Source organism: Cibotium barometz, chromosome 6 (assembly GCF_041138505.1).
Source record: "Cibotium barometz isolate CiBa-2024 chromosome 6, ASM4113850v1, whole genome shotgun sequence".
NCBI lineage: Eukaryota > Viridiplantae > Streptophyta > Polypodiopsida > Cyatheales > Cibotiaceae > Cibotium > Cibotium barometz.
The window spans coordinates 16,883,479-16,899,490 of NC_141051.1; the positions used below are offsets into that span (position 1 = coordinate 16,883,479).

General features: G+C 39.7%; 1 protein-coding gene across 1 annotated transcript; it reads left to right on the forward strand.

Annotated features, from left to right (window-relative positions):
- Positions 1 to 519: 519 nt before the first annotated feature.
- LOC147637458 (putative vacuolar membrane protein YML018C) lies at positions 520 to 8,066 on the forward strand. The gene is made up of 8 exons (XM_086799250.1): positions 520 to 1,072; positions 1,720 to 2,115; positions 2,400 to 2,617; positions 2,722 to 2,792; positions 2,897 to 2,998; positions 7,097 to 7,214; positions 7,345 to 7,480; positions 7,567 to 8,066. Exons 1-8 carry the CDS (start codon positions 992 to 994, stop codon positions 7,627 to 7,629), a joined length of 1,185 nt encoding a protein of 394 aa, XP_086655376.1. The 5' UTR covers positions 520 to 991; the 3' UTR covers positions 7,630 to 8,066.
- Positions 8,067 to 16,012: the final 7,946 nt, after the last annotated feature.

The window sequence follows — 16,012 nt, forward strand, 5'->3', positions numbered from 1 at the left end:
ATATCTAGTAGCTACACATCCATAGTGTTCTTATAACTCGATTTTATCATAAGATATAAATGAATGTGCGAATTCATCTGTCTTATTGTTTCTCACTTTGCCTCTGAGAATCTACTAGATCTAGAAAAAATTCACAAATTTCTCTAGCTAAATAGAAGTCAAATAGATCTTTGACATATAGGGTTTTATCGTACATTCTTGTTATTCGAGCAATGGTGGACTTGATGAACCTGATCTCCATAAAGGGTGCTAACAAGATGGACTCTGATGAACCTGATGTCCATATAAAGGCTCTCCTAAAGGGTGCTAACAAAAGAAGTGTCAGTGAATAATATTGTTAAGAAGATTTACATGGATCCATTTCACCATGGGCATGGATTAGAGGTGGTAATTTTGAGCAAGTATTTCCTTGTGGTAATAACAAAAATATGAGGACCTGGGTCAACCAAATTAGTGCTCTACTTACGCGATTAAGCGAGATTAGTCATCTTAATGAGCTCCTGAGTGACGTGGCCTTCATCCTCAGAGAAAGTGTCAAGCTTGAGCCTCTGTTGTAAACCATCGTTTGCCCTTAGATCGCTCTCGCTTCTCCATGCTTCACTCTAGCGACGCTATGTCTCTCTGATTTGTCTCAATACTGTGGCCCACTTGATCAGATCACTGCTGCATTCCTATCAGATTTCTCTGTGTTTGCAAACGCCCAAACTCTAATTTCTGCTGTAGAGGATATATTCAACCCTAATTTCTTTCACAGAGCGTTTCTCGTTTCGACATCACAGAGAACCGTAGCATTTGTTAACAAAAGATTTCTGCTTTGGCCATTCGTCAAATCACTAGTTCCTGCTATAGCAGTTTTCTCTGCGCCTGGCCATCTCCAAAATCCTAATTTCTCTCTGTGCCTGCTGAAGATATTGCAATTTTCGAAACCCTGATCTCTTCCACTGAGCAAACTGAATTTCGGATCCAAGCGAGATCGCGCCGAAAACCTTCGATGGGCTGGAAGTACAATGCAGGCTTGCTGCTCATAGTCTCCGTTGTGCTCATATGGGTCACCTCTGCAGAAGTTACACAGGTGATGGCCCTATCTCTACAGACTCTCTTGCTTAGGGTTCTTAATCTTCATCAGCAATCATACGGATCACTTGGAGAAAGATTTGGCTTCAAGCTTTCATGGAACCATGGTTTTATCTGTTGATGCATTATATGCACAGATGGCGATACACCTCATAGAAGCATGCATGGCATGGAATCAGTGGTGAAGCCTTATATCCTATATAATCACGCACCGCATGGAAGCATTGATGAAGCATAAATGGGCTTTGTCTGTTGATGCATCTTGTGCACAGGCGATCATATACCCCACGTAAACATGACAGAGAAGCATTAATGGGCTTTATCTGTTAATGTATCATATGCACAGATGATCATATACCCATGTAACTATGCATTAATGAGCTTTATCTGTTGATGCATCATATGCGCAGATGATTATATGCCCATATAAACATGCATCACAAGGAAAGCATAAATAGGCTTTTATTTTTTGATGATCATGTGCATACGATGATATACTTAATATAAATATGCATCACATAGAAGTGTTTGATGCACAGACGATCATATGCCCCATATAAACATGCATCACATTGAAGCTTGAATAATTGATATATCCTTTAAAGAAAAAATTAAATTTGTGTTTTTTCAAATGGATCATTCCAGAGCATCTTTACTGCATACAAGCATCCCTTCGTCCTCACATTCCTTGGAGCATCTCTCATGGTCGTTTACCTCCCGCTTGCCTTTGCAAAAGACTGGATTTATATGTATGTGAATAAACGGTACCCGTTATGGCACACTGCTTCTGTAGAAATTGTCTCTGTGAAGAGTAACAGCATACCACCACAGTCCCCTTTGAAAGCCAATGGTTTGCTAAAAGGGTCAGATCCGGATCTACACAATCTGGTCTTGAGAAACGAAGATGTGCACTCTTTTGAGGAAGCAAGATCGATCAAACTAGGGGATGACATCAACTTTTCAGAGCGTTCGGGTCAGCTAACTTCATGGGAGATAGCAAAGAAGAGTTTTTCCATAGCCCCGCTGTGGTTTCTTACAGAGGTAAGGAAATTTCTCGAAAGTTTGTCCTAAACTCAAGAATGATGCTGCTTGACATGCAGATTTCGTGGTCAATTTTAGACAGTAATGCATTGGTTTTTCAAGTAATTGCCAGAATTTGTGGTCAATTTTAGACAGTAATGCATTGGTTTTTCAAGTAATTGCTAGAATTCGTCGTCAATTTTAGACAGTAATGCATTGGTTTTTCAAGTAATTGCCAGAATTTGTGGTCTTGCACTGGGTTCTTTTGTTGATTAGAGGGAGTGAATTTTGCTACTGGATGACAGTATCTATCAAATGCTGCCTTGGCTAATACAAGTGTTGCAAGCACAACGATTCTCTCATCAACGTCAGGACTATTCACCCTCTTCTTCAGTGTCGTCTTGGGTCAGGATTCTTTGAATATAAGTAAGATTGTAGCTGTTTTCGTTAGCATCACCGGAGTATTTATGACCACGCTCGGGAAAACGTGGGCGGCAGATGATACGGAGGTCTCATCAAGCGAGTAAATCTTTCTTCAGATTTTTTATCAAGTTCTTTTGTTCTTTAAAGCTGGAAGCTTTATTCAGGGTAATGCAATTGAGTGCTCATAAAACTTATTCTGGACAGGATGAGTGAACACTCACTCATAGGAGATGTACTGGGGCTTCTTTCAGCTGTTTCGTATGGTCTTTTCACTGGTAAGAACATATTGCTTGCCCCGTGTCTCTAGTTAACAATGATTTTCTTTTGGTTTTTGGTCCCCCTGACCAAACCACTTGTTATTGTGGGCCTATTGTTACAGTGTTGCTGAAGAAGATTGCTGGGAAGGAGGGAGAAGGGTTGGATGTGCAGAAGGTGTTCGGTTATATCGGCCTTTTTACTCTAGTTGCAATGTGGTGGTTAGGTGAGGTCAGTTGTGTTGGTTTGTTGGTTGCTATAAACCCCGTTTTTCTAAGCAATTGAAATGTTCAAGTTGCTAAGTTTGCAAAGTTTTTTTGTGGAAGAGTTCTAGGGCATTACTGTATCAGAGGCGTAAGGGTGTACTTTTTGGAAGTGGGGACAGTTTTATGTTAGTTGATAACAGATGTTTAGCAATGGTAGTCAACTTTTATACCATCTGGAAACTTTGCTCTTTCAGGCTGGCTTCGCAAGCAGCCTCCCCCTGTGCAAGGGCTTGGCTGATGCTTGAAGCCATTGCAAGGAGGTCAGGCAGGTATTCCTCTGTTGGATGGTCGTGTTTGCATGCTGCCAACCTAGCTTCTATTGAATGCAGCTACACTTTTTCAGGGTAGGCTGCAGGTGGAGGTCCTTTCAGACAAAAAAAGGAGAAGGTTGGCCATGAGTTGGCATGCCACATTAGAAAACTGTACGTGGGGTGGGAGTATTAGGTGAAATTGGACGTCCGCCTCTATTTCCGCCTATGCATTGTGCCACGTCATCCCAGTCTAATGGTGGTCATGCCCTTTGTGAAGTGGGTTTTATTTCTATAGTGACAGTGAATGATCATTATGACTGATACCACAAATAACTCTACTGGAATTCATGGTTCTGTAATTCTGTCTAGTACAAAAATTTCCTGCCAGAAAAGTATTCCTCTTCAAACATTCGTCGGCGGATGGTCGTGCTTGCATGCTGCCAATACAGGCAACCTAGCTTCCATCGGATGCAGCTACACTTTTTTCAGGGTACGGGGTGGTTGTGTCCTGTTGGACAAAAAAAGGAGAAGGTTGGCCATGAGTTGGGGTGGAACATTAGAAAGCAGCATGCGGGCAGGAGTATTGTGTGAAATTGGACGGTTCTGTTTCAGCCTATGCTGTTGTGTCATATCATCCATGATCTACTGAAATTCATGGGTCTGTAGATCTGTTTAGTACAAAAAATAAATATTCATCCCTGAAGCTGCTTCTAAATTATGAAACATGCACAGGCTGTGGAGAAAGAGAGCAAGAATGCCATGAAAATACACAAGGTTTTGGTAGTTGAAGCTTTCCTTCCTTTATGAAAGGGATAAAATTGTCAACATAAGGAAATGATTTCGATTACTTGCACGGGACATGATACATCTCTATCAGGCTCTAAGAGTAGGTGTGGAGTTACCAAAATGCAGGAGAAAATCCACTCAGGTGATGTGGTAGTGCAATCTTCTTCAGCTTGGATCCAAAGCCACTCTTCTTCTTGTCCTGCTTGCAAAAAACAATCTTGCCTTTAACCGTCCACATGACGCTCCAACAATTGCAAATGTAGCTTCTAACTCTTGATGTTCAGCTGTTGGCTTTCTAACTCTTGATGTTCAGCCGTTGGCTCTGCACCATTTGAAGGATCATTTGCATCATCATGTCTAGACTCTAATGAAATCAGTGGAGAACTGGCATTGTCAATGCGTTGGAAAGAAGCTTCAGGACAGTACTCAGTTCCCGTGGTAGACAATACCAAGTTCTACACCCACTATTGGGCACTGATGACGTTAGTGGGGATGTCGTAGTATCTAGTCCATACTATGCATGATGGAGTTGATGGTTTATTGTCTTGTGGATGACTACCATGAGGTTATAAATTGCACTTTCTTATAAGGTGAATTTGGGCATGTTCCTGGATTTATCTAGGTATATATATTATACACATATAGATTGACACAGATGGGATTGTGAGCACCTTTGTCGCTGTGTTTCAGCTAAGCAGAAGGGAGTTCCCTTGAATGGAAGAGGATTTCATATGAAGGAGACCCTTAAATGTTTTAGACAAGTGAGTGTTGGTATTCTTTGATCCAGGTAGTACAGAAGGCTTCATAGCCCATGCAAGACAGAATTGAAGCTCCCAGTAACACGGTCATTTGATAAGTGCTTTTTTAGGAGGTACGTGACACTCAAGTTCAGAGGTACAGAATGTAGAGCGCATGAGGCATGGTTGGGCTGACAGCTGTACTTTCATTGTGTCACCTCTTTAGGCACCTAGCATCATTTTGGACATCAGATTCATGCATGGGTATGATCCCATCATGAGATGGTGACATCACACCATCAGTATTAATTGGGATTTCCCTCCTAGCTGTTATCTTTGGTGTGAAAGTGATGACCAAAGGTAGGTTTAGTATGGCAAGGCAATTCACAAGAGCAGAAGTGCAGACTCTTTTTGAATGCGTGCACAGCATTCCAGATTCAGGTTCCACTGGTGTAGTAAGACACGTCTATACGCAGGCATTGCCTCATGATGAAGACCTGTTTGTTTCCAAAGCTCTGGAAGCAACTCCATAGCATTGCTCATGGTTGCTTGTCGTTTGCGCTTAGCACCTTTTAATGTCCTCTACAGTTCCCAGCTTGATCGTTCTTATAGGCCACGTGCCTCTGGGTGGCTGTAACCCGCCATTGGTATGCGCCGACATCTACCCTGCATGCAAACCCTAACATACACTCACAATGACTCATGTGACTGCCCGCCTGGGAGGGCTCACTAATTTCCCTATTCTACCCTGTACATGTCCTCATGATGTCTTCGAATGTGCATATGAGGATTGATGCAATGACAAGTTCTCACATGGATCACACTCAAATTCTCAACTATGAATAGTTTTGTCACACGGAAGCTCTGATAGGTCTGTTCTTTCAGCTCTAAATGCTTTTCACAGGAACACTGATGCAATCATGCAGAAGAGAGATGGAGAGAAGAGAGAGAAGAGAGCAAGAGTTTTCCTAAGTCCTATATATTCATAAATATTAAAATAGTATATACAAGTCTTAGTGGCCTGAAGCACACCTAAAAGGAATCCTTGACTATCCTAGTCCCTATCTAAGACCAATCTCCAAGAGGGAGATGTGATGATTGATCACAAATATGCCTGGGCCCTTATATAACATCCTCAGCTGCGGTCAGCCAACTTTATCCTGTTGGCCAGTTACAGTCCATCAAATATTCAGCATTTAATGTTTGCGTTTTCACATGTGTGGGTCCACAGTGCTGGCCGACTGATTTCTAGACCTTGTAAGCCTTGGTCGACTGCTGTCCATGCTGCAGACGCTGCATTAGGCATGTCTATGAGCAATGCACATGACAGGTTTATATAAGTGACACATTGTAAGGGAGGCGCGTATTTTGGAATCGAATTAACTGTAAACCAGATTATGAGCACTTAATCATGACTTAAGTACAACCACAAATAAAAGTATGCACAGTACACCACCCTAGAATCACGACTTAAGTACAACCACAAATAAACGTATGCACAATACACCACCCTAGGGGCCGAAGATAGGACAATTCTCCCCCTTTAGCTTAGATTACCAAAAGGAGTCTGCTTCCAAGTACAAGATTATGGGTGCCTGGGGATTCAATACCGGCCTACACCTGACTTCTCCAAGTACAACCAAGAGTGAAAACAAAACAAACCGTTTCTGTGACCACCAGTCACTAGACCAAAACCCATAGCTCCAGATCCAGAACTTGCTTCAGCGACATACAAGAGGCACTCCCACAGGTAGTGGGACATCAAGGCCAGTTACTTGGTCCATGAGGAGGATGACACATTATGAGTGGCTCTTCTGCTGCCTAACATGTTGTACACACAGAGCCTACGTGGTTTTTTTCTTTCGGTAGCTAGTTTGTTATCTTTCATGTTGTATTGACATCCAGCTTACTCATGGATCACATCTCGTAGGCCCTTAGACGTTAAGAACATTTTCTTTCTTTATTGCTTTGTATATACGTTTTTTCTCGGCATGCTCAATACATAGATGTGAAATTTGATGTGCCTTGATGATAGTTGCATTTAAATATTCTCGACTTAGAATCAGTTAGTGTTGTATTTATTATGGACGTGTTTAGATTAATTTGGGCACTATCATGAGCTAAAAACAAGGTATTGCTATATGGGAAGATGAATATATCACTCCTGAATCCTGATAGTTGTGTGAATTCATCATTCATTGTAATGCTATTTGATTGATGAAACTTCAAGGCACTTATGACTGTCACCTTTGAAGATTATGTGACTTGGAAATGTGTGGAACAGTGTGGCCACTTACTGCTTTGAATCTAGAGCCTCCGTTCAGCATGCCTAAATCAGCCAAAGTGGATGAGGTGGTTCTTGCCAATGGATTTGTCGGCAGTGTTCTCTCTGATTATTTCTGGTATGTTTGATCAAAGGTCTACATGTTTTCCTCAAACAATAGTATATATAAGTAAGTCAATCAATTTTCTTTCTCATAACACATTCATGCTGCATTAAGCAAGGCTATATATTTATATGTATTTTGGCAGGGCTCTATCTGTTGTGTGGACGACTCCTCTGGTTGCTACACTTGGCATGTCGTTAACAATACCGCTAGCCATGGTTGCTGATATTATGATCCATGGGAGACACTTCTCTGCGCTTTACTTGCTTGGTTCCGCCCAGGTAGAGATGTTTTTTACAAGGATTATTTTTGTACCTTTCCCATTGTGGGTGATTTCTAAGCTCACGTCTTTGAGATGTTTTCACAGGTTTTTGCTGGGTTTGTGATTGCAAACCTTTCAGAGCATTGTACACGTAAACTTGGTTTCTAGCTTTGTACCTCTGGACTATACATGTGCCCTCAAATACAGTGTTATTGCAGCAGATCAAAATGCTCATGGGCAGCACTGGTTTTGGAAATTTGGGAAAAAGTGGTCTTTTGGTCTTATGAGAAGTTTCTCGTAGAAATCAATCATGAGAGTCCATTATCTTGCTCATGTGCAGCTGTCTTCGTATGTGATGAAGTGAGCCTTTTTTTTTTCTCCTCTTTGTTGCATGAAAGAGATCCTCTAACCTTATCTTTCTTCTTTTCAAACATGTACCTTGTGCCTCCATGGTTGCCACCATGATGAGGGGTTTGTGGCTCTAGTCATGCCTCCTTTGTCTTGTATCATGAGTTCCTTGGCTAAAGCTTGTGCAACCAAAGCTTGTGGATGTTGAAATATATGGTGGTTATTACTTAATGAATGGAGATGGTTGTTGGCATTCATGTGACAAGGTCAAAGGACAACTAGAGGAGGTTGTGGGGACATGTAACAATGCCCAAAACCATCCTACATTTCATCTTTCCACATGGTATCCTTGTAGCTTTAGGCAGTCATAAGGATAATGGATTCTTCTTTTAGGTGCATGGTCGAGGTTCACAACCATGAAGGTGGCTTTTGCTTGTGGGAAAGTGCTGATAGCGAATGCTGTTTTGAAGTAGTGCCTTTTTTTGGGGATATGTAGTTGCTAGAACACCAACCGATTTAACACTAATGAGCTTGCACTAAAAACATGAAAATATATTGTGCACTTCATTTCACTGTTCAAAGTGCTGCTTAAGTTACACGTTTGAGGATGTGAGGTCCCTGTTATCAGTTTCACTAGTAGAGAATGTGTGATCCTCTAGCCCCTTTATTGTTCCAAGTACTGAATAAGCCACACCTTTCATAGGTTTTTCCCTATCAATCAAACTAGTGGAGAATGATTTTATTCTCCAGCTACAACTGTTCTTTGAATGAGCAGGGAATTTTGTGATCTTTTGTTCGATTATTTCCTTGCATTGTTGTTGTAATTACAAGCATTTTGGTTTGATGACACGGTGCTCGTTTAAATTTGTGTATAGAACTGGATTTTGAGAGAGAGAGAGAGAGAGAGAGAGAGAGATTAAATTGTTGTGAGTGTTCAACAGAAGGGTCCATGAGACCAAAATGTTGCCTAGTCTTGGTCACCTCCTGTAGATCATATTTGAATGCTGCTTTAGCTAGTTGTCCTTTACTTTCAGATATTTTAGGTGAAAGAGGTGGTTTCTTGTTGAGGAGGTAAAGTCTAGATGTGGAGGGTGTTGGGTCATTGTGGGCTTCTAGCGATCATGCTCCTAGATGCAATCCTTTAATTTTAGCAATAGCGCCAAGGCACAACTAGAGAAAATTTGAAAGGAAAACTATAGAGCCTTGCTAGTGTTCAAGAAAGCATTACAAAAAAGAGTCTCAAAGCATGTGTTCATCAAATATGGGGATTGCTTGCTTGAGGTGAGTCAAACTCAGTTGTATACTCAACTTGTGGAGCCACACCCTCTCCTCAAAATTGGCCAAAGATCTTTTTATCTATGAAAGCCATGGTTTGTGCACTGCTCTCAAATATATGTTATTTTTTATACCATGTGGAGTTTCACCTCTACTATGATGTGTTCCATTCCCCTAGTGGGAACCATGAGAGGCCTAATGTGGGAACCATATATATTATATTGACAGTCTCAGGAGATCCCATACATACCTTTATGATTTGAGGAGATCTAGTGATGGCTTATGTGTAGTGATTGAGAAGCATGTAATTGGGTCAAGTACATAGGTGAATGGTCATTGGATTTATCGTATTTCTACCTTATCAGCAATGTAGGAGTGATGGTTCATGAATGTGAAATAGATGGAGTTGCCATGTAGCCAAATAGTAGGATTAATATCATATCATGAGCCTCGAGTGTTCAAGCAAGTGTGTCACTCTCATTGATTTGATTAAATTCCAAGTGTCATTCTCTCATTCATTTGAAAATTTTAAATTCCAGGATCTGCTTATGTATCATTATCTCATTCATTTGAGCTTTTTAAATTCCTTAAATGTCGATGTGGGAACAACTAGTGAACTCATGTTGAAAATTAGAGTTTTTAAAAGTCATTTGATTGTGTGGTTGAGATAAATACTCCCACGACCTTGGACCATGACAAAGAGGGAAAGTGTCAATGAGAGGCATGAAATAAGGCATGTGTTTTGCACTAGTTTTAGTATAAAAACACTTCTCGCCATATGCACTCTTTTCCTTCATGTTCTCCTAGACTTTTCCACATAATTTGGTGGTATGTAAGTTTGGTGAGCTGGCTCATGTCACGTCTAGTTCACGTGTTTTACTAAAAAAGCCTATGTTGTCCTCTTTTTTGTGTGTGTGTGCATGGGATGCACCAACTAATATGAAAACCATATGTTTTACTAGAAAAGCCTATGTTGTCCTCTTTTTTGTGTGTGCATGGGATGCACCATCTAATATGAAAACCATATGAAATAATCTTTTTTCATAATACTAGTGATCTTGTAAATTCTTTGGGATTTATACAACCAATCATGTTATTGGGCATCATTTGATAGTATTTTTGAGGACTTCCTTGTGGCAAGTGTTGTTTCATAAATAGCCTAGTTGAAGGGTGTATCCATCTTGAGTGTAGTGCGTGCTTTTATTCCTAAAAGCTATGCGTCGGCGAGTGGACATGTAAAATATTGTTATGGGAATGGGATATTTTTGCAAATTTGATTGGGACAAAGAAAAAGAGTCATTATATTACTCATCTATTGACCTTTTTTGTTGCTTTAATTAATGCCCGCTATTCGTGCGGGCATTAATTAATGGCAACCCTAAGGTGAGCCGACGAAGCTGTTGTAAAGGGCTTACGTTAAGTATCGGGGTGCCTACATATGTGGCACCCTGAGTGCCCAGTCACCCGATCAATTGCCGATGACGGGCCCATTTGTAGACATATGTCCATAAGATGCTATGGACATGTGTGTATATCACAAGTGTGCGCGCGGTGTAGTGGATAGGAGCTTCCCCTCCCTTGGCAGAGACCTGGGTTCGAATCCTAGCAAATGCACGGACATACAAACGTGTGTTCATAACTCTTTTGCACCACTGTCTAGACCGAGGCGGTCACCGGCTAGGTGACTACTCATGCTGGGGCCCGCGGGGTGCCACGTATGCAGGCACCCCGAAATTTAACATAAGCCATTGTAAAGCGCTGACAGCCCTCTCTCTTGCTCTTTTTATCTCTTTCTCTGTGTCAGGGCGCGAGGTGTACAGGGCGGGTAGGAGGAGAAGGCCCTCATAAGAGGAGGACATTATAGCAACAAAAGTGATGCTCATAAAGAATTCTCACAATGCTCACAAACAATGAGGACAATGCTCACAAAGAGCGTGCGTACATATTGCAAGAGAGAGGAGTATTGAAGATGGTTGCCCTACTATCTACGCCTTCATATATGATATAGGCATCCTTTCTACCCAAGGTTGCCTATTCAAGCCTTGGAAAGGGCCTTTATGTGAGTAGTATGGGCATGGATGTAGGTGAAAATGAAAGTGCTTACTATTATCTGTGCAAGGGTTTTGTTGTGATCAAAGTCAAAGTTTTTGGTCCTCAACACAATGGACCATAATTGCACCTCCAAAGTGAGGAGTTGTAAAATGCTATTTGCAAATGGTCTCCTACTTACATTTAAAAATGCAACTCCAAAGAGAGGAGTTGTAAAATGCCATTTGTAAATGGTCTCCTACTTGCATTTAATAAGGCATATGAGAAAACCAAATGCCTTGCGAATGGTTTCATGGATTTTCAATTCCTATATATATATATATATATATATATATATATATATATATGTATACATGTATACATACAAATACAAATATGTATGTATGTATGTATGTATATATATATATATATATATATATATATATATATATATATATATATATATATATATATATATATATGTATACATGTATACATATTTGTATTTGTATTTATATGTATACATACAAATACAAATATGTATGTATGTATATATATGTGGGTGTGTGTGTGTATAAAAGTATGTATGTATATATGTACATATATATATATATGTGTGTGTGTGTGTGTGTGTGTGTGTGTGTGTGTGTGTGTGTGTGTGTGTGTGTATGTATGTATGTATGTATGCATGTATGTACACATATGTATATATACATATATGTGTATATTTGTATGTATGTATATACACACACACACATATATATACATATGTATGTATGTACGTACACACACATATATATCATATATATACTCACACACATATATACATGTGTATATATGTGTATGTATGTGTTTGTGTGTGTGTGTGCATGCACACATATGTATGCATGCATTTATATATATGTGTATATGTATATATACACATATACATCACATATCTATGTATATACTCATACATACGTACATACATACATATACACACACATATATATGTACGTGTGTGTATGTGTGTGTGGGTGTATGTGTGTGTATATATACATATGTACGTGTGTGTATGTGTGTGTGGGTGTATGTGTGTGTGTATGTGTGTGTGGGTGTATGTGTGTGTGTGTGTGTGTATATGTGTGTGTATATATACATGTATATATGTGCATATATATATATATATGTCTTGCTCCTGTTCACTAGGGCTCCTGTTCACTAGGGCTCACGAATGAACTCACAAGGAGTTCGGTACTTGGCTTGCAGGCCACGATCCATCCATGATCCATTTATGCATCCCCATACCATATCTTCATTGCCTCTTGCCCCCCCCCCCCCCCCCCCCCCCCCATGAGAGTTTAACACAGTGCCTTTGCTATCTCATGCCTTTGTGTGGTCTAGTTAATCTGTACATGGAAACCACGAAGGATCAACACTGACATAAACCTATGCTTGCTCCTAGACCTTGAGGAAATTTCCCGATGCCAAGCATGCTGAATACGCCAAAAGCTTTGAGGCGCACTTCATCTTGTAAGCTTCCATAATAACAAACAAGTTGGATCTCCAGAAGATGAGGGGATTAGCCAGCTTTGTGTGCTTGACCATGTTCTTTCATATAGTGCCTTCATTGGCCCATGGCTTGTAGCTCTTTGTAGTGGGGTTAAATGGCATGATTTCGAGTAAAGCTTGAAACATCACTTTTGGCCTAAGTAAGAATTACCCATGTGGATGATGCTTTCAATCTTCTTCACATAAAGCTAACATTATTACATCTTCATGAGCTTTCTTGTTGCTCTCTTCAAGTGATGTTGTTACTTTTGTACGATGAGTGGGTTGAGCTTTTAGGGACCTCTATGTTTGGCTATGCTATCAGTTCTTCCTCGATGTCAAGAGGGTTAGCATGTGAAAAATTATAAGGGGAGAGAAGGAATAGTTAGTATCAAGTGATGTTACCTTCAATTTAGACATTGTGGGCCTCATATTTTTTAGATGGTACATGAATACATGTTAGTCAAACCTTTTTCTCCTTTCATGTCTCATCCTCTTCTTCATGGTTAGGTGGTGGTGGGGGTATGGTAGGATCAAAGATTTTGCAAAATTTCTTCATCATCATAGTCTAGGGTAGTACATTCTATGTGCTCATAATAGAAAAGCCATATACTAGAGTTATTAATTTTCTAAATGAATATATATATTGAAGTGTGACTAAACTTCCTATTAGATGATACAACTAATTGTTATATGTAGTAGTAAATGTTGATGGGTGTCATGAGCTTCTACCCACCCTTATGTTTTGAGCCAGTTAAAACTATGTTGATGCTTCTCCGGGGAGGCTAGTGTAGATAGGATATCTAGCATATCCTTCCTATCATTGAGGATGGTGGAGTTTTGTATTACTTTACACCAGGACCTAAAATTTAGCACTACTGGATGTAGAGGATAAGCATACATAGAAGTAGGGTCAAAAACTCAATTTTAATATGAAATAATGTTGGGATTAACATCTCTTTCAATGTTTCAGTAATGCGTATGTGAACTTAGCATCATGCATAAAGGCTAGTTTTACCTGCCTTCTTCTTTATGTATCTCATGGACAACTATGAAACTTGAATTTGGGCATAATTACTCTGGATTTCATCCCACCTATACGTTGCATTTTCCCTTTTTGTGTAACAAGCTCTTTTTGCATGGCAGCTACTAAGTAAATGATTAAGAGGCATTGTCATCTTTGAGTTTCTTTACCTTGTGTTAGCTTGCCTTTGTCCCATGGTGATTCTTCTACCACATCTTTAAACTATTTTTCACTTGCTTTAGCCAATTTATTATCGTTAGTTACCTTATTAAGGTTAAGCCATTCTTTCGTAAGTCTATTCTTAAGACTTAGTATTACTTGCATGTGCAAAGTAATACTGCAAGTCCCTCGAAATATCAATGATTATGTAGAGGTTGCGTAAGGCATCCTCATACAATACCATTCCTTCATTGTCGACTCTCAGCCTCCTTAAGAAGAATTTATCAAGTACATTAGGGAGTCGAGTCTTTTTCAGATATGTTTACTCTGCTAGTAGCTTCTTGTAATCTTTTGGGCCTTTCTATCTCATTGACCATGGCTAAAGGTTTAACCTTTTTATTGATGTCCCTTATTGGGATATACATCGATTCGTCAGAGTCTAGATAGGGGTCTTGGTTTCCACTGGCCAACGATATCAGTTGTAGATTATCCAAGAGGTATGGTTCAATTCTGTGCATTGATGCCATTGGGAATATCCAAGAGTATCCCGTTTGTGCCAATGAAGACTAGGACTTGGCTAGTTATGTGCAAGCCACTATAACCTTGTAAAATGTATGCTTCACTAGTTCCAATGTTGCTGGCTTGACCCCTACCTTATTCACTCATGTCCCTTCTCTCACCCATATGGTCTTTTGGATTAGGGCCTTTCAGCTCCTTTTGATGCCTTTCCTCTGAACACTCCACATCTCGTTCAACTATATCCAAGTTTGGATGATGGATTAGGCTTATGTCCCACAATCCTAATGTGGTATTCTCCATTCTTGGTCTACTTCTAAACTGGAATCTGAAGCTACTAGGATAGTTAGATCGAGTCTTGAACCTGTTTCACTCCCTAGAGTTTTGGCACGTACGATAATGTTTGTGTTTAAAATTTGGATTCGAGCGTAAAGTCAAAATGATTCGAGCATAAAGTCAAAATGATTCTACTCCAACATAAATACATAAGCACTTGGTACATGCCAAAATCATTTGTTGTTGAGGTTTCTTTTATAGTTTTCTTGATTTTATGATATTTTTAGGTTTTTTGAAGGTTTATATTTCTACGGTTTTTTGGGATCTTGTTAACCCATTATTAGGGTTAACAAGAGCTGCTAGAATTATCTTACATCAAGGAGTCAAGGTAGATACACCAAAAGATCATACATTCAAGATATAACGCAATGATGTCCAAATCTACAACTTAGATTGGTGCTCGTAATGGTCCTATGTAATACTTATGGCAATTCCCGCTTTAAGAGTGTGTGGTAGTAAGTTAGGATGAAGTCTCAAGTGATGTACTTCATGGATATATTATGACAGTAGGCATTAGGTCTTTTATGAGCCTAAAGTACCCAACCGGCCACAGTTTAAGTGAGAGAACACTTATGGACATGTATATAAGTGAATATAGAGCTCTCATAATACAAAGGACTCTCCCATTGTGCAATAGAGTCTAGCACTTGCTAATATCTCTCTCTAATGCATGCTAGTGAGTGTGTGTGTGAGTGAAGTGAGGTGAGAGGAGAGACGAGTACACGTAGTGCAATGCGAAGGTGTGACAACGCTCGCCCCGGGAGATGCAGTGGAATTGCATCTCAAGGAGTTGTGGAGCTTGGAGACCTTAAGGGTTATGAGCTCGGCCATTGGAAAGATTCTTACGACTGTTGCGGTTCACCAGGTAATCTCTTGTTGGGTGTGTTTCAAGGGGGTTAACATTTTTGGCACCACTACCGAGGAATCATCCGTTGGCTTTTTCCATCTTTTTTCTCTAATCTATGCATTACCAAATGCCCATTGTCTTGATTAATGGTTTTCCATGAAAAAGATGTGGTTTTGATGGAGATTTGTGTGTGACTTAGTGTAGAATAGCTCTCTTTTTTGTTTTATAAAGAATACTTTTTTTTGCTTAAATTTTAGCTTAACCCGTTGTTTTTGTTGTTGTTAATGTGGTTTTTAATGTTCCTAGGGCTTGCACATAGTGTGTATTAGGTTTAGTTTGCATCCATTGCATCAAACAATGCAATAGAATGCAATTTTTTGTGATTTTTGGTTCTCTTTTAAGTTGAACATAGAGCTACAATCATTAATTTTTATTTGATTTGTGTGATTTTTTTTGAATTATATGCATTAGAGTGTTAGTAAGCATTA